Raw genomic sequence first — 27,492 nt, forward strand, 5'->3', positions numbered from 1 at the left:
TATCGTTCTATCACTAATTATAGAAAACAGAAAAAATTCGACGGTCGAGCAGGAAACATTGGTATTTGGTTATTAATTTAAATCAGCATCTCTACAAAAATATTTTTATGCATATAAAGTCCATTAAATAAATACTCCGATAAAAATTTGGTGATTTTTTCGAGAAAAAACGCGATTTTTCATGGGGTTTAGTGCTCTTTCAAATGCAAAACTTTTTTTCGATACCTACTTGGATCGCAGAAAAAAATATCGAATACAAAAATACTTGGGAAATTAAGAAAATATCGAGTATGTACTTGGATATACTTGTATCGATTCATCGCTATAAAAAAGTCATCTTGCATATTGACATTTCTCTAGTACCGCTTTTCGTGGTGCTGTTTGTGGCATATTTTTTCTGGTTTTTGTGAAATTTTATAGAAATCTAACATTGAAAGTTACATGAAGTAATACGTCTGCACAAGTTGCTTTGAGTGTTTTCCAACAAACAAAATGATGTACGACGATGATGGTAAGTGATTGGATGTACAGATATATTTTCATTGGTACACCACTTGGCTGCTGCGTCGCCATTGGTCACAAACGTTTCACTATAAATTTCTCCTTATAGAAATGTATGAGGAAGAAAATGCGGAGGAAATCTCCCATGAGTTGTGGCAAGAGGCCTGTTGGATTGTTATTAACGCATATTTTGACGAAAAGGGTTTGGTGCGTCAGCAATTGGATAGTTTTGATGAATTTATTCAAATGTCTGTGCAGCGCATTGTAGAGGATTCACCCGCAATAGATTTGCAAGCTGAAGCACAGCACACCTCTGGTGAAATTGAAACACCCGTGAGTACTATATACGCATGGCTCATGCTATATACATATGTACATACGTACAATAAATGTTCGTACATTTGAATGAATATAATTTTTAACCAAGTTTTTCTTTCACAAAAAATAGCCTCGTTTTTTACTAAAATTCGAACAAATCTACTTATCCAAGCCCACACATTGGGAAAAGGATGGTTCTCCAAGTCCTATGATGCCTAATGAAGCACGTTTACGCAATCTCACATACTCTGCCCCACTGTATGTGGATATAACAAAAACAAAGATAGTTGAAGGTGCCGACCCAGTTGAAACACAACATCAGAAAACATTCATTGGAAAGATTCCTATTATGCTGCGTTCGACATATTGTCTGCTATCTCAGCTCACAGATCGTGATTTGACAGAGTTGAATGAATGCCCATTAGATCCAGGCGGCTACTTTATCATTAACGGCTCCGAAAAAGTGTTAATTGCTCAGGAAAAAATGGCAACCAATACTGTTTATGTATTCAGCATGAAGGATGGTAAATACGCATTCAAATCTGAAATTCGTTCTTGTCTTGAGCACAGCTCCAGACCAACGTCAACGTTGTGGGTAAATATGATGGCACGTGGCTCACAAAACATAAAAAAATCAGCAATCGGTCAGCGCATAATCGCTATATTACCGTACATAAAGCAAGAAATTCCAATCATGATTGTGTTTCGAGCATTGGGTTTCGTAGCTGATCGTGATATTTTGGAGCATATAATATACGATTTTGACGATCCTGAAATGATGGAAATGGTGAAACCGTCACTTGACGAAGCTTTCGTCGTGCAAGAGCAAAACGTGGCACTTAATTTTATTGGTTCGCGGGGTGCACGACCAGGTGTAACGAAAGACAAACGTATTAAGTATGCGAAAGAAATTTTACAAAAGGAAATGCTGCCCCACGTAGGAGTTTCCGATTTCTGTGAAACTAAAAAAGCATACTTTTTGGGCTATATGGTGCATCGTCTGCTATTAGCTTCACTGGGTCGTCGAGAACTTGATGATCGCGATCACTATGGTGAGTAGATGAATAAATTGCTTACTAATTTCGTATATCAAATTTATATTATCCAGGTAATAAACGTTTGGACCTTGCTGGTCCCCTATTGGCCTTCCTATTCCGAGGCCTCTTTAAAAATCTCATGAAAGAAGTACGCATGTACACACAAAAATTTATTGATCGTGGAAAGGACTTCAACTTGGAATTGGCCATCAAAACCAATATCATCACCGATGGCTTACGTTACTCATTGGCTACTGGCAATTGGGGTGACCAGAAAAAGGCACATCAAGCTCGTGCTGGCGTTTCTCAGGTGTTGAATCGCCTAACATTCGCATCCACATTGTCACATTTAAGACGCGTGAATTCACCCATTGGTCGCGATGGTAAACTAGCCAAGCCGCGTCAGTTACACAATACATTGTGGGGCATGTTGTGCCCTGCCGAAACACCCGAGGGAGCCGCTGTCGGCCTGGTAAAGAATTTGGCTCTTATGGCGTACATATCTGTGGGTTCCCAACCCTCTCCTATTCTAGAGTTCTTGGAAGAATGGTCTATGGAAAATCTCGAAGAAATTGCACCCTCAGCTATCGCCGATGCAACGAAAATTTTCGTCAACGGTTGCTGGGTCGGCATACATCGTGATCCAGAACAGTTAATGGCAACTCTTCGCAAATTGCGACGTCAGATGGATATTATTGTTTCTGAGGTATCAATGATTCGTGATATTCGCGATCGTGAAATAAGAATCTACACGGATGCTGGACGGATTTGTCGTCCGTTATTAATTGTGGAAAATGGTTCGCTGTTATTGAAGAAAACTCATGTCGACATGTTAAAGGAGCGTGATTACAATAACTACAGTTGGCAAGTTTTGGTTGCTTCGGGTGTAGTTGAGTATATTGATACCCTGGAAGAGGAAACTGTGATGATTGCTATGTCTCCCTACGATTTGAAGCAAGACAAAGATTATGCCTACTGTACGACCTACACGCACTGCGAAATTCACCCGGCCATGATTTTGGGTGTATGCGCATCTATTATTCCATTTCCTGATCACAACCAGAGTCCACGTAATACTTATCAAAGCGCTATGGGTATAATTGCTAATTATGTCACTATTTAATAAATATTATTACATAACGCCTTTTTGTCTTAACAGGTAAACAAGCCATGGGTGTTTACATTACCAATTTTCATGTTCGGATGGACACTTTGGCGCACGTACTCTATTATCCAATGAAGCCATTGGTCACCACGCGCTCCATGGAATATCTGCGTTTCAGAGAATTACCAGCTGGCATCAATTCAATAGTAGCTATTTTATGTTACACTGGTTACAACCAAGAAGATTCTGTCATCTTGAATGCTTCAGCTGTAGAGCGTGGATTCTTCCGCTCAGTTTTCTACCGTTCATATAAGGACTCTGAAAACAAGCGCATAGGTGACCAGGAAGAAAATTTCGAAAAACCCAATCGTCAGACTTGTCAAGGCATGCGTAATGCTCATTATGACAAGTTAGATGATGATGGTATTATCGCGCCAGGTATTCGTGTTTCAGGAGATGATGTCGTCATAGGCAAAACGATTACTTTGCCGGAAAATGACGATGAAGTAAACAAGTTTAAATGCTGCTTGACTATTTCATACTTTATACTCTTTTATTTTTTCAGCTCGATGGCACTACAAAGCGCTTTACTAAAAGGGATGCGTCCACCTTCCTACGTAATTCCGAAACTGGTATTGTCGATCAGGTGATGTTAACACTTAATAGTGAGGGCTATAAGTTCTGTAAGATTCGTGTGCGTTCGGTGCGCATACCACAAATTGGTGATAAGTTTGCCTCACGTCACGGTCAAAAGGGTACTTGTGGTATCCAGTATCGTCAAGAAGACATGGCATTTACATGTGAGGGACTGGCACCCGATATTATTATTAACCCTCACGCTATTCCATCTCGTATGACAATTGGCCATTTAATCGAATGTCTACAAGGTATATACATATTTTATATACAATTGGTTAGGGGTTGTTGATTTTTTCGCACTATTTTATAGGCAAACTTGGTTCAAATAAGGGCGAAATAGGTGATGCTACACCTTTCAACGATGCTGTCAACGTACAAAAAATTTCCACTTTCCTACAAGAGTACGGCTATCATCTGCGTGGAAATGAAGTCATGTACAATGGTCATACTGGCCGTAAAATCAATGCCCAAGTATTTTTAGGACCTACTTATTACCAACGTCTTAAGCACATGGTGGACGACAAGATCCACTCTCGTGCCCGTGGTCCCGTACAGATTTTAGTACGTCAACCTATGGAGGGTAGGGCGCGTGATGGTGGTCTACGTTTCGGTGAGATGGAACGTGATTGTCAGATATCTCACGGTGCCGCACAATTTCTACGTGAGCGTCTTTTCGAAGTCTCCGATCCATATCGCGTACACGTTTGCAACTTCTGTGGACTTATCGCTATAGCTAATTTGCGCAATAATACGTTTGAGTGCAAAGGTTGCAAAAATAAAACACAAATATCACAGGTTCGTTTGCCCTACGCTGCCAAGCTGTTGTTCCAGGAGCTAATGTCGATGAACATCGCACCACGGCTGATGGTTGTCCAGTAGGCACGAAAGAAGAAAGCGTCAATCATTTCATATTTGTGTGCGTCAATAAATAGGCACTGTGCTAGTTTTAGTTCGCTCTTAACAATTTTATAGTACTACATCTATTAAATAAAGTAAATAAACCTTTAAATAGTTGTTGCAGATGCATTCCTAATATTAAGATTGTTTATACTTAAAAAAGTATATTTGATCGCGATACGGAGACCACATCAATCTGGGTGGCGAAGAACAGTTACAAAAATAAAATCATATTTTACTTAAATTGTTTTCGTGAATTTGGATGTAAGTAAAGTCGACTCTTATGTTAGTTGCAGCTTTTTTGCCATAGTTTTAGTAGAATATCTGCCAAAAAAGCTACAACTAATTTTATAATCGACTTTACTTCGACTCTGAATATACCCCTATGTTTTTTGTCAGTACATCCATTATGATGTGAATTTGTTAAAAAAACAAACGAGTACAGCTAGAAAGTGATTTGTTGCATTAGAAACAGTTTGGAATCCCACATCGCACAATATAAGAATCGCTGTAAAAATCAATTTTTTCGACTCCTTTTAACTTTCCTCGTCTCATTTGATAAAAAGACGAACGTAAATCTGTTTGTAGATCTTAGTATGAATAACAAGCGAAACTGCAAAATGTTAGGCAAGTATCGAAGTCCTAGTTTCGGGCTTAATCAAGGATAAGAAGATACATATTTGTAACTATTCATTTAGTTTTTTATTTACATATTTGGGGTTTTTTATATTTTAATTTGTTTCGCCCATGCAGGGTTAACGCAGTTCTAGCTGTGATAGCACTCAACATACACTTGAGCATTGTATCGCATACTGAACACACCCCACATCATTCATCTCAAAAGACAACAGCAGTCAGCTGCACCAAATGGAATAGTATTCTTCAATTTGTGCGAAAATATTCGATTTTGTTACGATTTTAGGCAGATTAAAGGGGGAAATGTGGTATTTATTAAAAGCTGGCACATTTTTGCTAGTTCTCAAAGTGATCGGCTTAAATCTCGTGCTCGGTAAGTTGTCTACGCCACGTCAAGTACAGACATTGGTATCATGCACTAGGCGGCGAAATTAGTACCCATTTTGACGTAAATTTGGTGGTCTAGACATCTAGCGAAAAATACATATCTTATTTTAACGTTATTTGTAAAGATTTAGGGATATTAATTGGTTGAATAGTGCATTTCTAACGGTTTGAGTTGGCAGCTGCAATAGATTGTTATCAGTGACTCACAAGTAATCGTTTATTTTCATTTCCTTTTTTTTGCATACTTTGCACCACGCAACACTTGCCAGCCGCCGAAAGTCAGCGATTACACGACCTAATATATACTCCCATAAGTGGCGCCGGCTGCTTCAGGCGTCTCAATGGCACACATCAGACAGGCTGCTCATGTAAGTATCCGCCCACCTACATTTGTATGATTTCACCTGCAAGTTTTGAATCAACTTTCCTGATATTCTTTTCAACAGCGGGGCAATCTGGTTCCGTTGGTGCACTGCACCTCATACAAGTTGTAGAAGACTTTGAGTTCTTACTGCGTAACCCACCTGCGCCACCATATGCGCCTATGATACCACCTCATCTATTCACACGTCAAAATATGTTACGTTTGAAAAATGCAGGCCCACAAAATATATCTGTAGTTTTGCTCATCAACGAAGTCGATAAAATGACACAGTTTTCACATGAACTTACGTGTCCAAATCGGTACAGTGGCTTATTGCTGAACGGCAGCAAAGAAACTGCCACATGCGATACACGAAATGTGGAGAATTCATGGAATCCTTGGGGTACCGGACTACTTCATGAAGACTTTCCCTTTCCCATATATTACATAGCCGACGAAGAGGAGGTCTATAAACTGAAATCTTGCTTTGCCAAATTTAATAACTTTGATTATGATGGACATGCTACACGCAGCCTTTGCTCTGTGGAGGTCAAAACTTTTATGGTGGGAGCGGTTAGTTCGGAAGTGTGCATGCGCCGTTCGAATTTCATCAACAACCTATCGCGCACTGTATATTGCGATCCGTTGGAGGGCAATAATGTTTACGGTACCCTTTATCCGCGTAAATACTCAGAAAATACCGCAGCAGGGGAAAGTAGGGGAGTACGCAAAGTCGATCCAAATGAAAAGTTTATTGTAATCAGTTGCCGGATGGATACGACGTCAATGTTTGACGGCCTAGGTGAGTAATACATATTTGAATTCCCTAAGAACCCTAACACGCTTTAATATATCTTTTCTTAAAAAAAATATCATCCTGCAGGTCTCGGTGCCATGGATTCGCTAACAGGCTATGTTACGCTAATGAGTTTAGCTGCTACCTTAAAGCAGTACCTGCCCAGTAGCTATTCGGACTTAACCAAAAAAATCAACATACTTTTTCTCATATTCAATGGCGAATCGTATGACTACATCGGCTCGCAGCGCATCGTCTTTGATATGGAAAATTTAGATTTCCCTACACGATCGACACATACATCACCCATCTCGTTTGAGAATATTGATTTATTGATCGATATTGGGACATTAGATGATATGTCGACAATAAACGTGCATACATTAACTGCAACCGAAAGTGCGAAATCATTTGCCATGGTGTTGAATTCGCAGGGCCAAAAATTCAATACACAATTTGAGCTAAGTATAGGCAGCAATTTGCCGCCAACTTCAGCACAATCATTCTTACGCAAAAAGCCAGCGTTTCCTGCATTGATTTTAAACTCGAATCCCACGAACAGATACTATCACTCCATCTATGACAATGCGGCAAATTTAAACTTCACCTTTGGCAACTATACTGAACAGGACTATACTAAACTTATGTCAACAGAGGAAGCATTCAATTATTTCACTGCCGATTCGGTACAAATTAAGATACGTAACGTGTCCACGAGTATAGCCTTGACACTGACGCAAATGCTCTTAGGTCAAGAGTATACAGTCTCGCGATACGCAAGTCCCATATTAGTTGATGAACTGCTTCATTGTTTTCTACAATCAGCTGATTGTCGGCTATTCGACAACGCTTCGCCTGTAAATGGTCTTCCCGGGCTGCCAATTCCACCAACTCGGTGATTATATTTACAAAGATTATATATAAATCCATTTAATTAAACGTGTTTTTACTAACAAATAACTTGCAGCTATATCAGCGTTGCATCTAATACACAAGAAACCCCCGGTTGGACATATCGCCTATTTGGGTTACTGCTGTCTTCCGTAGAAGCTAATATTACCCGTGCAGATTGTGTACCATTACCACTGCTATGGATAAACGGCCAGAAAGATGAAGGCGAATGTCGACGCACGACACATAACTATAGCCACGCTCTAAGTCCAGCATTCTCAATCGATAGTAAGTTTGCATTTGTTTTAGCTGCGGTAACCTTAGTAGATTTCACTTGCATTTTTAATGTTTAATAAAATTTCTTTGTTAATTTGTTTTACGTGATTTCGTATCCCATAATAATAATAATTGTAATAATATCACTTTTTATTCTTCTTTAGATTATGACTGGAAATCTGGTGAATACTCAACCTGGACTGAGTCGACCTGGATGTCTTTCAGCGCTCGCATATTCTTACGGCCATCCAGAGTACATGAAATCGTCACACTCTCTATAGGCATTGTTGTGCTGATAATTTCCTTTTGTTTGGTTTACATCATTAGCAGTCGCTCAGATGTGCTTTTCGAAGGCGCAACGAGAAGTTCCGATGCGTAAGTAGTATTAGCCTTGTTTAGCGCGAATTGCAGCTCATATGGCACGTTTAAAGCGCATACTCATGCATACACATTTTGAAGTTTGTATTTATGTATGTACACATATCGTCGTTTAAAGTATAAAACCGCGTATCGTCATTCTGCAAAACCGCGTAACCGACATTTACTGTCGAAAATTGGATTTACTCACTCAAGCTCTTGGCTCAATCCTTATTCATTCCTTCTGAAATATACTAGTCACAAATGCAATTGCTTTATAAAAAAGAGAACTATTTTCAAATATGAGTGTTTTAACTCTAGAAAATAATTTATGCAACCTCACATATGCGGTTTTGCATATTGTTGATACGCGGTTTTGTACTTTAAACGGCGGTATGTATGTATATATGATGAAAATATTGTCGAAATTTGCAATCCCGATGAACTACATATAATTATGTTTTTGATTAACATACATATGAATGTTAATCGAAGAATCAAGCATTTGAATATTCGCCTAATGTTTTCAATATTCGACCATATTTTATTTCCGGGTTCCGTTATGTAATCATAATATGGATTTATGTTTAATATTAGCTAATTTAATATAATTATTTGCATGCATGTTGTAAAGATAGGCATGGAAAATTGTTTAAGCAGAAACATATCTATGTTTACTAAATCGTTGTCATCAAAACTGGCATGCATTGTATGTATACATATATTCATTAGTAAAAACTCGCAAACCATTATAAAAACTGATTATGTAAATCGAAAGATAATTTTTGTTGCCTTCTTCTAGGTTAACGGCTCCGACTGCTTGTTAATAATAATGCAAACAAAGCAATACCTTGTAAACATAAGTTAATGGACCGTCTCTCTAATTTAAATATTTATTATTGGACATGCCAAAACATGCAATATACACTCAACAAAGCGACAAAAAATGTATTCTCTACTCATCGACATGTTTGTGATCATCAAGTACACCAAAACATCTCCCACTGTCAGTCCCACTGCACTAGTATTCTGTCCGTTTTAACTAACTGTTAAAAACATGTCATCACAGAAGCACTCGTTAATTGGTAACATATTAAACGTACATACATATATGTATGTATACCATATTTGTATGCATATGCTCGATAAAAGCGATTGCATACAAAGACGAACACTCCTGTTGCCGTACGTATTACACTTAAAGACTGCTGCCAAGTTGTTACATTTTTATCAGAATAAAAACCACAATACCGTAAAATATGTAGGAAATAAAGTTAAAAAAAAAAAATATTAATGGCAATAAATGCAAAAACTATGCTTTTGTAGTACACAATAGTGTATAGTCTTGAGATTAAGGGAGTTCCTTGAATTGTATACATAAGCCATTTAAAAGCGTATTTTACTATGTAATGTGGCATTGTATGCGTTGTGAACTAATTCTATTTTTAGTACAGGCGTTTCGAAGTAATATAAAATTAGATATTTATACTAAATTTATAAATTCCAATAACACGCACTTTGTGTATGTCAACTCATTGCAGACCAATCATTCAATATGTTTAGTAATTTCATTGTTTTTTTAACATAAGCGCACTGATGCATACTAAAACACACTATAAAAGGCAAACTGATATTCCTTTTCATTACTAATTACAACTTTGTATTACTTAATGTTTCCAGATATTCGTATAGTGCACTATAGTTAATAATATGCGCGACCCAGCAAATCGCAGTACATACATATTGGCACATAAGTGTGCATTATTTTTTTAAATTAAAAATTATAAAGCCAATAAATTAAAGCGATATTCTTGTTAAGCCACGTTCAACTATTTACTAGGTATTTTCTCTTTTTAAAACCTAATTTGTAAATTTACGTATTTGGCCTTTTATTATTTACACTAAGTCGAAATTGTATAACATTACTTGTATATACATTTAAGACCAATAAATATTACTTATGTATGTATAGATGCTTTATTAATAATTTGATTTTATTTCAGGAAATGATCTAAAAATGCTAGTTGTATATTTTTATATTTTAACAATTTATTGATGGAATGTTAAGCTTCTTGTTTATATTACATCACAAATTTAGTTACGATCAGTTACAGCTTTGTATACGTACATACATGAATATTAAAAATATGCATATAGCAGATCTAAGCAATTTTGTTTAAATACTCTTAAGTTACAGGAACATGTACATATTTTAAACAAAAACATAGAATTTTCATCTTAATTGCGTTTCGGTTTTTGAGCAAGGAGCGCAAGTTGCGGACCAAACGACTGAGTCGTTTTTTAAAAAAAATTTTGTTGAAGATCTCCAATATTTATATAGCATTTAGCTGGCAAGCAAACCCTTGGCTTTTAGATTAACAATAGAGTCGGCTATGACCTTTGCAGACGACTTCAAATAACCGCCGCTGAGTAACATTACAATAGGTATGCGCTGTTCACGGCAGGTGGCAAAAACAAATTGATCACGCTCCATCACACCCTGTAAATCATAATTCATTCTTAATTGTAAAAGTAAAATGCAATTGACGCCACCATAAGTACCTCGGGCGTAATGGAGAGTAGGCCTAGTGGATCTCCTAAGAGGACATCTGTTCCAGCATTATAAACCAATAAATCGGGACGAAATTCATTCAAGGAATGTTTTAGAGACCTTTTACGAAAGGACAACAAAAAGAACAGAATTCAGATTATGTATCTGTACATTATATTACAATTACGGAAAATGAGAGCTCATGAATATGTACCTCTTCAATTTCCTCAGGTAAATTTCATCCGCGGTGCGCGGTCTCAACTCCACAGCACAACGTATGGCCAATTTGGCTTCATGATCACGCGGATATATAGACGCATTATACATGTCCAAAATGAAAACTTTATTATTATCGTGAAAATCACGTTCGTGTCCATTACCCTGATGTGCATCTAAATCGACAATCATAGCTGTCTCAACATCAGGCTCCTCTTCAAATGTTTTTGTGATTAACAAAGTAATATCGGCATATGGGCAGAAGCCACCGCCCTTATAGGCACAACAATGATGAAATCCACCACCCAAATTAATAGCCCAACCGTACCGCAGAGCCAAAGTTCCGGCTAATATAGAGCCAGCAGTTTGGAAGCGCATGGGACGTAAGTAGCCACGCTGCACAAATGTGTTAGGTACAAAAAGAAGCAAAGGGATTTCCGATATTTTAGCTGCATTCAGACTCCACTTGAGCGGAATGAAAGACAATTTAATAAATATCAACGTACGCATATAAAATATACTGATGTATTTTACCTTTAAACTACGTAAATATTGGCGTGTGTGTACTTTTTGTAGGTCTTCCTTTGTAATTTCTGTTGGTTCATAAAACTGACCGGGACAGAGTACTTCGCTGTGCAGTAGGCACTGGAAATGATCGCTTTTAATTTATTAATTTAAGCCAAACCTTACATACATAAGTACATACTTTCAAAACATGAGCCCCCTTAGCGGCATCGAAGGGATGCAGTTTTTCCATGCCACAAAAACGTACTCCATAACTGTTTGAGTAAACAATTGGAAGTTTAAGTGATTCATTTTCCTCTTCCGCATTTGGTTTCCGTTTCCCTTGTTGTTGCTCTGGTGTAACAACGTCTTCGCGCATTACCCATACCACTTCTTGTTGCTGCTCATGATGCACTTTCTCTGTAAAACGCTTCATTCTACGTCGCGTGCATGATTTTACGTAAATTGGATGCAAAAATAATTAAACAGAAACATCTGATCTGCCGCTGCAGCGGCACTGTTTCTAGCTTGACGGTTCAATGACGGAAGTCTGTAAAAGGGCAAACGTCAGAAGCGAAAATCGTGCAATGGCAGATTCGGTGCTTGCACACATTGAACACACCCCAAGTAACAGTACAGCTAATTCAAATATAAATTTCCGCTTCGGTCGCACTTCCTTTGAAGGAACTGTCAAATTATGTGCAAATTTTGTTAATTTACAAAAAAAATAGTTCATTACTTGTAAATTCGTGAATTTTTGTGCTTTTCTATATTCGAAAATATCAATTATTCCACTTTAACGTAAGTAGTCGATCGAACATTTAAATTAGATATGAGTGGTGGTTGCGTCACACGGAAGGTGAGGGGCATACAATTTGGTGTACTTTCGCCGGATGAAATCAGGCGGCTGTCTGTTACGGACGGTGGCATTACACGCGCAATTATCGTGGAGGATGGACGTCCTGCAATAGGTGGCTTAATGGATCCTCGTCAAGGCGTGGTTGACCGTGAATCGCGTTGCCTAACATGCGCCGGCAATATTGTCGACTGTCCCGGCCATTTTGGCCACATTGAATTGAGTTTACCAGTTTTTCATATTGGATTTATATTGAAAACTATAAAAATATTAAGCTGTGTGTGTTTCTCTTGCTCCAAGCTTTTGGTATCACCCTCTAATCCAAAGGTAAATTGCAAAAGTTTAGCATTTGCAATAACACGTGTACATATACATATTTTTATTTCATGTTCACACAGGTAAAGGAGGTGCTAAATTCTACCAAAGCACGTCCACGCATGCGTCTCAGTCTTATGCGTGAATTGTGCAAGACGAAGACGATTTGCGAGGGCGGCGAAAATATAGATATCGCCATTAGAGGCACAAACGAACGTAACCTTTCTGATCATGGGGGTTGTGGTCAGCATCAACCGCAAATCACACGAAAAAAAGCTAGAATTGCACGCTACTTGGCATCACTTTGTGGAGCATCGTCAAGAGCCCCAAATTATTCTAACAGCAGAACGTGTGCTGGAAATTTTCCGTAATATCTCCGATGAAGATTGTGTATGTTTAGGTATGGATCCACAGCACTGCAGACCAGATTGGTTACTCATTTCGGTGCTGCCAGTGCCTCCTCTATCAGTTCGTCCATCTGTACAAATGTGTGGTAGCTCACGTTCACACGATGATATTACACACAAATTGGCGGATATAATCAAAGCCAATAATGAGCTGAGAAAATGCATTGAAACAGGCGCCGCAGACCACTTGATTCGGGAGTGTTCCTCTCTATTGCAGTTTCATGTGGTTACCCTTATAGACAATGAAATTCCTGGTTTACCACGTGCTCTGCAAAAATCTGGACGCCCATTGAAGAGTATTAAAGCTCGCTTGAAGGGGAAGGAAGGACGTATACGGGGCAATTTAATGGGCAAACGTGTAGATTTCTCTGCACGTACTGTAATCACGCCTGACCCAAACTTAAATATCGATCAGGTGGGTGTACCACGCTCTGTAGCGCAGAACCTGACATACCCTGAAGTGGTTACACCATTTAATATTGAGGTATGCTTAAAATTTAAATTATTTAGCGCTCTAAGTTGTTCATGTCGAACATGCTTCATATATTCCCAGCTAATGCAAACCCTTGTTCAGCGTGGTAATACACAATTCCCTGGCGCTAAATACATAATACGCAATAATGGCGATCGTATCGATTTGCGTTTTCATCCCAAACCCAGTGACCTACATCTTGAACTTGGCTACAAAGTAGAACGCCATTTACGGGACAATGATTTAGTGATTTTCAATCGTCAGCCCACATTACATAAAATGTCAATGATGGGTCATCGTGTCAAAGTTTTGCCTTGGTCCACATTTCGCATGAATCTCTCGTGCACCACTCCCTATAATGCCGACTTCGATGGCGATGAAATGAATTTACATGTACCACAGAGCATGGAAACACGCGCTGAAATTGAGAATCTTCATTTAACACCGCGACAAATAGTCACCCCTCAAACCAATAAGCCAGTAATGGGTATAGTACAGGATTGTTTGACTGGTGTGTGCAAGATGACGAAACGTGATGTTTTCATAACTCATGAGCAGCTAATGAATTTACTGATGCATATGCCGTGTTGGGATGGTGTAGTGCCAAAGCCATGCATTCTAAAACCAACAGTTCTTTGGTCGGGCAAACAACTTTTTTCGTTAATTATACCTGGAAATTTGAATATGATACGAACACACTCAACCCATCCGGATGAAGAAGATGAAAGCCAATATCGTTGGATCTCACCGGGTGATACAAAAGTATGTATTTATTATATGATTTTTTGGTAATATTTTCTGCAGATATAAGAATTTAAATACAGTAGTCGATATTTAAAGTTGATTGCGCCCTGAGCAAAAAAGATAAATCAAGCTGTCTTCTTAAAGAAAATAGTATTCTTATAATAAGAAATGCATACATAATTCCCAGCAAAGTAATTAAGATAGCTTTAAAAAGAAAAAAAATACGAGTACTTCCGACTAGAGATGGGCGCATGAGTGATTTTGGCTCACGTTCACGCACGCTCACGACGTCTAGTTTTTTAATACGCACGCTTTTTCACGCATTTCGTATAAATAGGCTTTTATCACACAAGTATTGTTACAAAATCTTGGCCAAACGTCTTGCATGTGAAGAGCGCGCTATTAATTTTTTTACAAATTTCAGATATACCTATCTTCAGCCAAACAATATAGTTTAAGTACAAAGATTTTTTCAATTTTTCGAAAATTATCTATAGAAGCATGGTTAATTCTACGACCAAGACCCCAAAAATCCGATCTCCAAACTTTGCGCAAAATTAAAAAAAATTCTACAAATTTTCACGAAAATATTACACTTTTTAGAAAAAAGTGAGTATGCACAAATATGTCAAAAATAGGTGGTAAGTTTTAGCTACCTCAGACTTTCACTTTATCATACTAAAATACTAAAATTGAACGTGCTAAAAAATGCATACTCAACCTTTTTCAAAAGAGTGTAATAAAAAGTGCAAAATTTTAATGAAAATTTTCAGAATTTTCTTCAATTTTGCACAGATTTGGAGCTCTGATTTTGGGGGTTTATGTTGTAGAATCAACCAAACTTTTATAAAATATTTGCAAAAAAATAAAATAATTAAAAAGCAGTTGCCCGTATTGCAAAGAAATCGCTGTACATAATTTTATTGATTGACTGTATGTATATATATGTATGCATCACTACGTATAAAAAAAAGTCGGTACTGTTTTTCCACTGGAATTATAGAATCTATATCTATAATATTTCAACCAAAATATTGCGGAAAAATATTAAGATTTACGTGAGCTGGACCAATTTGAAAATACCTTAAAAATTTAGTTTCTTATGAATAAGAATAGTTTTTTTTTTTTTTTTAAATCACCTTAGACGACAAAACATTTTAAGCCTAAAATATTTGCATAAGAACATATTTAAACAATTTTTCAACGAAAACATGATAATGAGATTTTTGATGCTGTTTTTTAATTTTTTCAAATATTGATTTAAGAAAAACTTCAACAACTCAGCCAAAACTTTACCGATTAATCATAAACATGACTCTCGTCATGACTCTGAATGATCCAACTGTGTGTAGTCGAAGGCGAGTCAACACGTACACAAATGACTCGCGAGTCAGACGCACCGTGTATGCCGGCTATAAAGTATAAAGCTTTTATGTCAAACACATGTATTTCAATGAAGCTCTGTAAAGTGCACGGACTTTACCACTTTATTGGTAGATTTACCAACTTTTTAGCTGTTTTTTTATTTTCTACCATTTCTACCAACAAAGGCTAAAAATCTACCAATATTTTATCATGGAACATACCTAAAATAAATATGAGGAGTTAACTTTGACCATAACCAACTGTTTATGGAAATATTTTTCGTTTGCAATACGTTTTTTGTGGGGGACTGCCAAAGGAATGGTGTGCAAACTTAAATCATTTCAAAACTAATTTTTATCAAAAAATTTTGAAGTGCAGAGTAATTGTTTGTTTTATTGTAAAACAGGGCCAGAATCAAGACATCCGGGATCGAAACATATTCGAATCGGAATTTTCAAAAAATCAGTTCAAAATGTATTTGAGAGAAAACAGCTGTCATTTTGTTTCATTCGATTCGAATCGTGTTTCATTGATCACGGATGCCATGATTTGGGCCCACTTTTATGTACCACATATTTATACCTTTTTTGTTGAATGTTTTATTGTTTTATAAAGAAATACAATTTATTCCAAGGCGAATTAATATAATAAGGTGAGAGCAAAAGTTCAAAAACAAAAATTCCACTAACAAGTTTTACCCATAATGACAATAAGAATTACAACAAATACATCATTTTGACATTAAAAATCCCCAAGGCGAAAATTCAGCTGCTTTGGTAACACCATCTTACCTGAATTAGCTTTCATTTATCCTAAATGAGTAAAAACTATATAATAATGTTTCTTTTAAAAAAATCTACCAACTTCTACCAATTTGTGTATGTAAAATCTACCAATATTAATTTTTTCGCAGTCCGTGGACTGGCTCTGTACATTGAGTAAAAATTTGTGAAGTCGAAGGTCGAGCTTTTTTTGTGCAATTATATGTTTATGCTTCACAACGATAACTGATAGGCCAGGATAAAATTTATTGCTGTCCAGCTGTCATTTTGGTCGCTAGATATAAGTTGTATCAGTGGCAATATTTGTGTGGGTTTTTTCTATCTTGATATAAGCATTTGTAAGATAGCTTCGAAGACGTATTTTTGCCGGATTTAATCGCTTAAAAAATTTAGAAAACAGGCTATTTTACATCCAAGAACATAATTACAAATATTTTAACCGGAAGCAGCTCAATTTTTGCTTTTATATTAAAAAATATTAATGATTATTTTTAAGATTTTTATTGAGCTTTGTACCACGATTGTTTTATTAGGAAAAATTGAAAAAGCAACAAAGTCTAAAGGCCGTATTCACCATCTCTGGTTAACACTAATCCCCAGTTAAACATCGTTACTGACGGTACTGACTCCATTCACTTAACATTGGATCGGTAACGTCGGTAACAATGTTTAACTGGGGCTTGGTTCTTGCTATTATATATCTTTTTTTTTATAGAAAATATCATAAGTAAAAAAAATTTCATACACATAATTGGAAGACAGTCACTCTTTGACCTCTTTTATTAAAAAAAGTGTAGTATTTTTTAGCGAAAAAACGTGGTTGAATTTTAAAAGTTACTTGAAAAAACGGCCCTAAGAAAATTTTTTGAGTTCAGATACTGCAATAAGTGCTCTGTATTATTTGGGAAAGAAAACCGAAGTAGATCATGGGTAAAACGGAGTGGCGTAGTAAATTTCTAATTTTCGTAAAAAATCGCAGCAAATCTATTAGGATCGTAGTGAAGTTCTAACGCTAATTATTACATTTTCGAACGCGAAATAAATCCATTGACATTAGGTGTGTACTCGTATTGAGCGGACAAAACTATCCAGCATCAAAAATTATGAGAATTTAGCAGCATTCGCTCTCAAAGAGACAAAATATTCACAGAAGTGCGAGAACGCAAAATTTGCAAAAACTTGCAACCTTCGAAACAGCTGATCACTTCCACAGTTGCCACTGGTGGTTCATTTGGCAATTTATTTTCTGCTTGGTACATTTTCCCCCGATTTGGCATTTTATACAACTGAATAGTTTTGGATAAGAAAAACCTTTTTAAAATACAAATTAATTATATCGGAATGAATAAGTTATTTTTCTCATAATTATTTGTGATATCACATGGTGACGCATTCAATAACAAGAGTATCTCCTCCAAAAGCCCATCATTGATTCAACAAAATTTAATAGATATAGCTACAAATGTAGCTTTAAATTTATAAAATTTTCGTTTCAACAATCAACCTACCAAAACCGACAGCAAAAAAAACATTTCAGCATGCTGCATTTAAATCTATTTTGGTATATTTAAAGGAAAATTATGGTACAAACGAAAAATGTCATACGGCCACCATAGTCAGCACACACTAAAGCAAACAAACTGGGATTTAATAGTAAATTAACGAAAAATAAACTCAGCAAACATTGTGCTTATTAAATTTACTCACTTTTTCGTTGTATACTAGCATTAATAATAAAATTTGCAATAAATAACTCACAAAGGCCATATGTTCTTTTATTTATTTACAAACATGTGTTTGTGATCAGCTGATTTTCTTACTTGCAAGTTTATGCTGGGAAATATTTTGCCAGCAGAAATTTGCGGCTCTCTTTCACATTTTGCTCTCTCAACTTCCCCTACTTTGAATTTGAAGAAGCACTAAAACCCAAGGAAAATCACGGGTTTTCTCGAAAAAAGTACCAAATTTTTATCAAAGTATTTAATAGACTTTATATTTTGTAGGGATGCTTATTTAAATTAATAACAAGTAATTTTTAAGCAAAAACAAAACCGACTTCAATTCTCATATAAAAAAGTATATATATGTATATACATATTTCATGACCCAATGATCGGATCTAAACCAGATTAGTATGTGACCACCTCTGAGACACTACCTTTCGAGAATTATCGAAATCGGTTGACGTGGTTGGTTAAAAATCAATGTTTCTTGCTCGACGGTCGAATTTTTCTGTTTTCTATAAATTCAAATATTTTCGTCCAAGCGACGATAATATTCTTGTTATTTTTTTCCAATTTACAGCTGTGTTCAGCGTTGCCGCTTCGCTTAAAATCGGGAAACGTTTATAAATTTTTTCCTGACTGTTTATATGTTAAATTTTTCTTCGTTTTGCACAATTTTCTACAATTCCTCTCAAACGAAAGCAAAAACAAAAAATGAAATTTCAAGAACCATGTGGTAGTTTAAATCTACACTGCAGTCTCTTATGATCTCGTGAATTAAAGGAACATAAAAGACTTTTCTTTCCGACTGCGTGACACCTAAGACATAACGAAATTTCATTTCCCTTTTTAATGTGCCTAATTTGCAAGCATGCATATGTATGCTCGCTTACGGTTGTCATTGGGCCATGATTTTGTTTCCATTTTAGTAAAGTTGCTAAAATATTTACGATTGCTTCGATTTCTTTTTATGATTTGGCGTGTCCAAACTAAAAAAAGCACCAAAAAACGCACCAAGACCCAAATTCCAAAATTTTCGCGTTTTGAATAAAGAAAAGCGCTCAATTTAGTTGGCAACAGTACTTTTGATAGTTTTGGGTACGAGTACCCTCCTATTATTGCTCTTTCAAACATTAAATTTGCGTAGCTTCCCGGCGGCCTGACCCCGACCCACACCGCGTTGAATGTATATAGGAGAGAATCTTCCTCCTCTTCTCGCGATATCGCTCAACTGTCGCTCTTTTACTAATAAAAGAATAAATATGAGATCCAAAGTCAAAATCAAATTTAAACGTATTATAAAGTCTTTTCGCTGCTAAAACATTCCGCTATTGAATTTAAATAGAAAATAGCGGGACAACATTTGCATAAAACAGGGTTGCAAACATACGCAGAAATCGAGAAGAGTTGCATTTCCTATAAAAGTTTTAAATAATGCATTTTCATGGTTCTCTTAACATTTCATAAAAAACCTCTGAAAAGGGGCAAAAGTCGCACATAATTTTGGAAAAGGCCCAAAAAATCTAAATTTTCAAAAAGTCGGGTCAAAAGGTATTGGTGCTTAAAAGGAGTCAAATTGGCCCTTTAGTCTCACAACGGAAACACTGGCTGCGTATTGTTTTGCGGCTGCGGCACGTCACTATTCTTCATACCAGTGATACTGAGTAGGTGGTATCAAGAGCGCACCCAAGGTGTATTAAACAAGGTGGTGTTGGGGCGACAGCTGAGTTTTTCGCCGTGGAGGCCATTACGTCAAAATGATGTGTTTGTTGTAGCTCATACCAATGACACTATGGACATCAGCGTATAATTTGTTAGTGTAATTTTTTACTTATATACGGCCAACACCACCTTGTTAAATACGCCTTGAGCGCACCTCTTTCATAGCGGTGCTGTCTGTTGTCACTGCAGCTTCTGGGTGTCGAACTTTCGTTGCGCTGCCTAGCGCATGCTCTTTATTCAACAGAGGAGCATGCGGACCTTAGCAGCAGAAACATAGTGAGCGATCCGAGTCGATGTTTTCCCCTCGTATATTCCAAGGCGAATTTATACAAAGTGGTGTTACTGGCGAATTAAGATTTTCACCGCGGTACTTCTAATGTCAAATTGATGTGTTTGTTGTAAACAAGGCGAATTCATATTACAACAAACACATCATTTTGACATTAAGTACCGCGGCGAAAATCTAAATTCGCCAGTAACACCATCTCCGTCTATGACAGCGTAATCAATGCCATTTTTAATCCATTGGACAGAGGACACCAAAGTAGCTTTGTGCATTTTTCGACTATGATGTGTATTACTACTAACTACCATGTCCCGTGCAGCGGGGAATTCGATCAGTCTCTCTTCGTTGTCGGAGGTGTGCTCGTGGAGGCTGTAGTTTCCGACAGTAGGACCAAATATGTTATCTTTAACAACTTAATGATGAGTTCAGCCCTAATGCGGATTGCGGCAATCCGTTGACTGACCGTGGGTAACCAGAAAATGATATGTCTTATATGTAGTTCATTTCCAATAAGCCTTAATTGCAGTTTATACCTATTGTAAAAAAGGAAATTACAGCTCCAAGAGGATAACTGCTCATATCAAGTACAAGCAATCGAAACCAAAAAAGCGACAAATAATTTTTAAGTAAAAAACAAACCCGACTTCAATTCTCATATAAATACATATATATATATGTATATGTATATCTCATGATCCAATGATCGGATCTAAACCAAATTAGTATGGGACCACCTCTGAGACACTACCTTTTCGATGCAAAAATTATCGAAATCGGTTGACGTGGTCTAAAGTTATGCGGTAACATACATAAAAAAAAAATAATATTCCGATGAACTGATAACCTCCTCCTTTTTTGGAAGTCGGTTAAAAAGTAAGAAATAAACATCGCTGATCACCTCATGTTTGCTTTGCTTTGCACTTACCTGCAGTGGAATTCCGACAATCGCTAGGCTAAATTTCCATCGCCAAAATTCTCTAAATGAAAATCAGTGTGGCCAAAAAGCACGCAACATGGAAAAGTAACAGAAGCAATGTGTAATCTACCAAAGTTGGCAGTATGAGGGGAATGTACCTAGATGTTGCATGTAGTTAGGCGCGGCTGCTATAATATATGGAGATTTTTAGCGATCAGAATGAGCGATAGCGAATGCTGGAATCCGGGTGCTGGGCTCATAACGGCAGTTAATCTCTTGGTGAAAAGGGTGAATTAGTCTCCGCTCAACCACAAATTCCAGAAAAAAATTTGTACGCTGTTTCGTGGCAGTTGTAATAACGCACAAGCTGCATATTTTTGCAGCCGTGTCCCATCCAACACGCTTCCTGGTTTACCGTGATATCAGCGTTGTATTTCCGGGGTACATTCAGTTATTGGTTGCGGGCACCTCCCTTATAGAAGCTCGGGACATTCCGGGTGCATATCACAATTCAAAGTCCTTGTTCAGCAAGCCGGGGCCATCAACGATAAGAGAGATAGTTAGCTGAGGCACTTTTATACATTCATTGGTAGGGGTTTTTCAATGTGGTAGGCCTTAAACCCAGCGCACAACCCAATACTGAGAAACGATATGCACCTTTAGATCCATATTATTACAATTGAAAAATTTTACTCTACAGAAATTGTCTTCCGTTCTAATAAAACCAACGAATATACTTCTATTATCCAAGGTAATTGTAGAATATAGCGAGCTTATTATGGGTATACTATGTAAACGCACTCTGGGTGCCACCGCTGGTTCCCTGCTGCACATCGCCTACATCGAGCTGGGGCATCAAATTGCTGGCGAATTCTATGCAAATATTCAAAAAGTGGTGAATGCTTGGCTGTTACTCGAAGGTCATAGCATTGGTATTGGCGATACCATTGCCGATCCAGCCACATACAAGGAGATACAGAACGCCATTGCCAAGGCAAAAAATGATGTGATGTTAGTCATACAGAAGGCGCATCACATGCAGTTGGAGCCCACACCGGGTAATACATTGCGCCAGACTTTCGAGAATCAAGTAAATCGCATATTGAACGATGCGCGCGATAAAACGGGTGGCTCAGCCAAGAAATCCCTCACAGAATATAATAATTTAAAGGTAATATAGATTATGTGTGAAACTAATTAATTGCACATTAAACTAAAATTCATTCACTTACCTACATATATTCCAGGCCATGGTAATTGCTGGTTCGAAAGGCTCTAACATCAATATATCGCAAGTGATCGCTTGCGTAGGCCAACAGAATGTTGAAGGCAAGCGTATACCTTTTGGTTTTCGTAAACGCACAATGCCCCATTTCATAAAGGATGACTATGGCCCCGAGGCCCGTGGTTTCGTCGAGAACTCATATCTAGCGGGGTTAACACCAAGCGAGTTTTACTTTCATGCTATGGGCGGACGCGAAGGATTAATCGATACAGCTGTGAAGACTGCAGAAACGGGTTACATTCAGCGACGCCTAATAAAGGCAATGGAATCGGTTATGGTGCACTACGATGGTACTGTACGCAATGCTGAGAGTCAAATCATACAATTACGTTACGGTGAGGACGGACTCTGTGGTGAATCGGTGGAGTTTCAAACACTACCCGCTATACAGTTATCCAATAAAGCCTTCGAGAAGCAATTCAAATTCGATGTCACACAGACACGAAATTTACGCAAATACTTTAGCGAGGAGACAATACGCGATATAACTGAATCTAGCGAGATCATTCCGCAGTTAGAGGTAGAGTGGGACCAATTGTGCCGTGACCGCGAAGCTTTGCGAGAGATTTTCCCCACCGGAGATTCAAAGGTGGTATTGCCATGCAATTTGCAGCGCATGATTTGGAATGTACAGAAGATCTTTCATGTCGACAAACGTGCAACCAGCGCACTCAACCCTTTGGACGTAGTTAAAGGTGCGGTTGTTGATAAGAAAAATACATGCTCATATGTATCTATTTATTTCATAACTCAAAATATCATTTAGGTGTTCGAGAGCTGCTAAAGCAATGCGTTATTGTTCCTGGCACTGATTACATTTCACAGCAAGCTAACGACAATGCCACCTTCCTATTTCAATGCTTGGTACGTTCTACTCTATGTTCCAAGGTAGTCGCTGAAAATCATCATTTAACACCAGAATCCTTCGAGATGTTGCTTGGCGAAATTGCTACAAGATTTCAACTCTCACAAGTTTGTCCCGGTGAAATGGTGGGCGCACTTTCTGCCCAATCGCTTGGTGAACCAGCCACTCAAATGACGCTCAACACTTTTCATTTTGCGGGCGTTTCGGCGAAAAATGTTACCTTAGGTGTGCCACGCTTGAAGGAGATTATCAATGTATCTAAACGTCCACGTTCACCATCGCTAACAGTTTTTCTAACCGGCAACCCAGCGCGTGACGTGGAAAAAGCTAAAGATGTACTGTGCCGTTTGGAACATACGACCCTAAAGAAAGTCACTGCCAACACGGCCATTTACTATGATCCAGATCCGATGAATACCGTAGTACACGAAGATCAGGAATTCGTTAATATATACTATGAGATACCAGATTTTAATCCGAGTGAGTTATACTTTGAACTTTGTAGTTAATTTTAATCGATATTATTTAATTAACTTATTGTTAGTGTAGTACCTACTCTTAGTGCCATTTTCTCAAGTAGGTTTTAAGATTTCACATATTTACCGAACAAAATTTGTGTTAAAAGGGCAGATAAATTTGAAAACCTACTTGAGAAAACGGTATATTCACCTGCATATCGCACACGATCTTCAAAAGTGACACAATTCAAAATTTGACATTTTTGAATTTATACGCTAAAAATGTACTCAGAGCTTTTATTTACCTTTCAGCAAAAGCTGGGAAATTTTTTCTTTATAATTTGTTAAAAAAAACTTAAGGTAAAGCCTCCCTTGTCCATATGATTAGCATGTGTTAAGAAATAGTTTTTCCCATTTTTTGACAAACGTGTAATTTTGAAGTTGTGTTCAGGGCTGCCAACTATACTTAGTTATGCAGTGCCATATTGAGCATAAAAAAAAGTCCCAAAATGTGCCAAATAGAAAAATAAAAGTGCCAAAAAAGGTTGCCGTTCTTTTTAATTCTTCCCATTTAGCATTAAAATTAAAAACGCATTCCTAAAACAAAAGTCCAATACCAAAGTAAGTTAAAACAGTTATATACACTATAGAAATTAGAAAGTTTTAGTTGAGAAAAAGAAGTACACGCAAAGGATTTCCCAAAAATGTATTGAAATATTACTAGTTTTCCAAAGAGCCATTTTGGAACTTTGTGCCAAATTGAAAAATTAAGTGCCATTTGAAGCAAGCAGTACTCTAATATCGTATTATTTTATCGGTCTGCGTACTATATACTGTTGGAAAAAATATAGTATGCAAAAACATTATATTCCTTCAACTATAAATATATAGTAGATATATATTAGTAATTTTCAAGAAAGTGTGTTTAAAAATGGAAGACCTTTATACTGTCATAACCAGGGAACGGATTTTTAGGACCTAAAAACCTATAAAAAAGGCAAAATAAAGTAACGAAATAGGCTGGAAAAGGCAAAATAAAATAGCGAAAAAGGCAGGAAAAGGCACTAAGTGTTGCAAAAAAGGCAAAAAATGGCAAAACAAAATAGCGAAAAAGGCAGGAAAAGGCACTTGGTATTGCAAAAAAAGCAAAATAAGGCACTAAAAAAAGACAGAAAATACGAAGAAAAATCAAAAACTCAGTGCGTGTAGTCCCTACGCGCGGAAGAAGTGAAACTTAATAGAGGAAATTCCAGAAAGAAAGAAATGTGCGATATACATACACATGTACTTATTTTCTAATAGACATATATAATTTCATCTTCATCTTCATCTTCATCTTCATCTTCATTTTCATCTTCATCTTCATCTTCATCTTCATCTTCATCTTCATCTTCATCTTCATCTTCATCTTCATCTTCATCTTCATCTTCATCTTATCTTTATATTTGTTTTTGATTATATTCTTGTCTTTGCATTAGTCTTTTCCCGCCCAATTGGCGTTTAACGCAGCTATTCGTTTTCTATACCCGTCATATGCTACCTGTACCGTGGCGTTAAATATTTATCGCAAACATAACGGAGCTATAATAATAAGATTTACTTCAATAATTTGAGTTTAACTTTTTAAACAGGTGGCCACCCTCTTCAGGCACCTCAAAAATATTTTAATTGTGTTTCTGTAAGCTCTTTCTGTACTGTATAGTGTTTTAAGCGTAAGACTTTTGTATAATTTAACTAAATTTTACTTTTGAAACAGGTGGCAACTCTCCTACGTTTAGCTAGAAAATACAACTTATTCAAAACCATTTCTTTTGATACCCATATTGGGATAATTCGTTTAACTTAATAAATAATTTTAATTTGATTTTCGTATATATGGCAACCCTTTAACAGACTAAAACCATACTGCACATCTGCAGCCCTTTCATGTGACACCTCATTTTTGAAAATCGTACGAACGATACAGATTTTATGACGTGGTGTTAAATATTTAACGCAACCATCTCCGAACTCGATTAAGAAGTTTCACTTCAAAAATACATTTATTTTAGAAATGTTTATATTACAAGTAAAAAGAGAAAAACTATGAACTAGTTTCATTATATGAAAAATGTGTACTTTGAATCTTTGACTATTTTATCCTTTCGAGTTTCTAACTCATAAAACTTTAATCTGTATAGTTGTAGTGACATTGAACAGCAAGATGCATTTTGAAGTTTTCTGGCAGCATTTTCATTCTATTTTCGCGAAGAAAAGCCTTGAATGTACTAAATGTGTGCTCAACGTAAGTTGATACAAGTGGAGCCCAATTTAAATATGGAACGTTTGAAACGTTCATATTATCAGGAATAAAGGCGTTTTCCTCGCCCTTTACAATTTTATCCACTCCCCTTATTGCATCCAAGCCTTCGTTAGCTGAGAAAACGGCTTTGAATTTTACCAACACCAATTTGGCAAGAGGTCTCTGCGCTTCTATAAGCCGCATGGGTAATGTGTATTTTTTTTATCTTAAAAAAAATTGTAAATGCTATAATCACTTTTTTAAAGGTAGGAAAGGCAAAAAAAGGCAAATATCTTAAAAAAGGCAAAAAAAAGGCAAATATCTTAAAAAAGGCAAAAAAAAAGGCAACATCAATTGTGTATATATGGAATCAGGGAAAGCTAAATCGTGGACATTCTTAATCGAATATACTCTATCTCTTTAGCAGAAAAAAAGGCAATTTCCATAAAATCCGTTCCCTGGTCATAACAATAGGTCATAGAGAGTTTATTAATATCTACATAGAACCACAGATAAAAAAATGGCAACATTTTTCAAAATACTTAGAATGAATAACCAAATTTACTTAAAATTATTTCGCATCTGCTGTCTATTCCTGCAGCTTTGGCATTCACAGAAAGAGTTTTTTCTATCATGAATGTGAAATGGTGAGAAGAGAAAAACAAAGGGACTACCTCACTAATAAAAATGAACTTTTGATTTATATGAATTTAAATATTGATTGCGATAAAGCATATGATACTTTCAAAAATATATACTTTTTATAGAGGAAATGCATAAGAGAGAAAAAGGTGACGACTTAAAAAGCGTTTTTACTTTTTCTTTTAAATAAAATAGGTACTAAATGTATATAATTGGGAGGTACTATATTTTTTGATTTTTTTTTTTGAAAAAGTAGTATAAATTTAAAAAAAAATTTTGGCAACCCCAGCGTACACCTTTTTTTAAATATTCACAATATTTTGCAAGAAATTTTTGTTTATTTTTTTACAAAAATCTGGTTCATGCTATAAACCAAACCATATAAATCAAAGTTTCAAAGTATATGTAAAATTAAGGAAAGTTTAACGAATTTTTATCAAAAAATTTTCAACTTTTTTCTCAGATTTCTTGTATACAATTGCATATCCAATTCAATTTTAGAATAACAATGAACAAATTTGAATTGGCGAAGAAATCGCTTTGATTATAAATATTTTTTTTTTTTGCTGGCGGCTCTAGGCGGAATTTTGTTTACATGGAAGAAAATACGTAGAGCCGTCAGCAAAAAACACAGGAACGGCACTCGTTCTAACCGACAAAGGCGTATTGTGCACTTTAATTCCGCTATTTCAAGCTATTAGTTAGCATTCAGAACTCTTTTGAACGTGGTGAAAAGGAGAAATGGTTTATAAGAATGTGGTAACGGATTTTTAGCCACCATGAAAAACATGGGAAATAGGCAACAACCATCAAAGGCATATATTGAGGAATCGTCAATATAGGGAGCGGAAGAGAAAAGCGAGATGTATTTTCCGTAATACAAAGAAAGCCGATATA

At 36.6% G+C, this 27,492-nt stretch overlaps 3 protein-coding genes and 1 pseudogene across 4 annotated transcripts; 3 read left to right on the forward strand and 1 right to left on the reverse strand.

Annotated features, from left to right (window-relative positions):
* Positions 1–337: 337 nt before the first annotated feature.
* On the forward strand, positions 338–4,622 carry LOC118737943 (DNA-directed RNA polymerase II subunit RPB2). The gene is made up of 7 exons (XM_036468771.1): positions 338–511; positions 611–834; positions 950–1,871; positions 1,928–2,950; positions 3,016–3,467; positions 3,527–3,848; positions 3,911–4,622. Exons 1-7 carry the CDS (start codon positions 493–495, stop codon positions 4,477–4,479), a joined length of 3,531 nt encoding a protein of 1,176 aa, XP_036324664.1. The 5' UTR covers positions 338–492; the 3' UTR covers positions 4,480–4,622.
* A 685-nt stretch (positions 4,623–5,307) lies between these two features.
* On the forward strand, positions 5,308–10,236 carry LOC118737945 (nicastrin-like). 2 transcript variants are annotated; one of them, XM_036468775.1, is made up of 7 exons: positions 5,308–5,506; positions 5,790–5,888; positions 5,967–6,686; positions 6,768–7,575; positions 7,648–7,859; positions 8,012–8,222; positions 9,885–10,236. In XM_036468775.1, exons 1-7 carry the CDS (start codon positions 5,437–5,439, stop codon positions 9,904–9,906), a joined length of 2,142 nt encoding a protein of 713 aa, XP_036324668.1. In that variant the 5' UTR covers positions 5,308–5,436; the 3' UTR covers positions 9,907–10,236. The 2 variants fall into 2 exon arrangements, with proteins under 2 accessions (XP_036324668.1, XP_036324667.1); XM_036468774.1 differs by lacking the exon at positions 9,885–10,236 and adding an exon at positions 9,007–9,255.
* A 276-nt stretch (positions 10,237–10,512) lies between these two features.
* On the reverse strand, positions 10,513–12,021 carry LOC118737948 (histone deacetylase 11-like). The gene is made up of 5 exons (XM_036468777.1): positions 11,678–12,021; positions 11,506–11,616; positions 10,970–11,436; positions 10,767–10,875; positions 10,513–10,704 (listed from the first exon to the last, which is right to left on the reverse strand). Exons 1-5 carry the CDS (start codon positions 11,909–11,911, stop codon positions 10,549–10,551), a joined length of 1,077 nt encoding a protein of 358 aa, XP_036324670.1. The 5' UTR covers positions 11,912–12,021; the 3' UTR covers positions 10,513–10,548.
* Positions 12,022–12,307: 286 nt separating this feature from the next.
* The window catches only part of LOC118737942, a 17,918-nt pseudogene continuing 2,733 nt past the window's right edge, over positions 12,308–27,492 (forward strand).

The sequence above is a fragment of the Rhagoletis pomonella genome, unplaced genomic scaffold, assembly GCF_013731165.1.
Source record: "Rhagoletis pomonella isolate Grant_MI unplaced genomic scaffold, Rhpom_1.0 Rhpom_scaffold_00004, whole genome shotgun sequence".
Lineage (NCBI taxonomy): Eukaryota > Metazoa > Arthropoda > Insecta > Diptera > Tephritidae > Rhagoletis > Rhagoletis pomonella.

Coding starts and splice junctions, on each gene's coding strand:
- LOC118737943 (XM_036468771.1), top strand. Junction 2,951..3,015: donor TACTTATCAAAGCGCTATGG/GTATAATTGCTA, acceptor TTGTCTTAACAG/GTAAACAAGCCATGGGTGTT. Junction 3,468..3,526: donor TGCCGGAAAATGACGATGAA/GTAAACAAGTTT, acceptor TTATTTTTTCAG/CTCGATGGCACTACAAAGCG.
- LOC118737945 (XM_036468774.1), top strand. CDS start 5,437: ATGTGGTATTTATTAAAAGCTGGCACATTTTTGCTAGTTCTCAAAGTG. Junction 6,687..6,767: donor GTCAATGTTTGACGGCCTAG/GTGAGTAATACA, acceptor ATCATCCTGCAG/GTCTCGGTGCCATGGATTCG. Junction 7,576..7,647: donor CTGCCAATTCCACCAACTCG/GTGATTATATTT, acceptor AATAACTTGCAG/CTATATCAGCGTTGCATCTA.
- LOC118737948 (XM_036468777.1), bottom strand. CDS start 11,911: ATGAAGCGTTTTACAGAGAAAGTGCATCATGAGCAGCAACAAGAAGTG. Junction 11,617..11,677: donor AGGGGGCTCATGTTTTGAAA/GTATGTACTTAT, acceptor GATCATTTCCAG/TGCCTACTGCACAGCGAAGT. Junction 10,876..10,969: donor TACCTGAGGAAATTGAAGAG/GTACATATTCAT, acceptor CTTTCGTAAAAG/GTCTCTAAAACATTCCTTGA.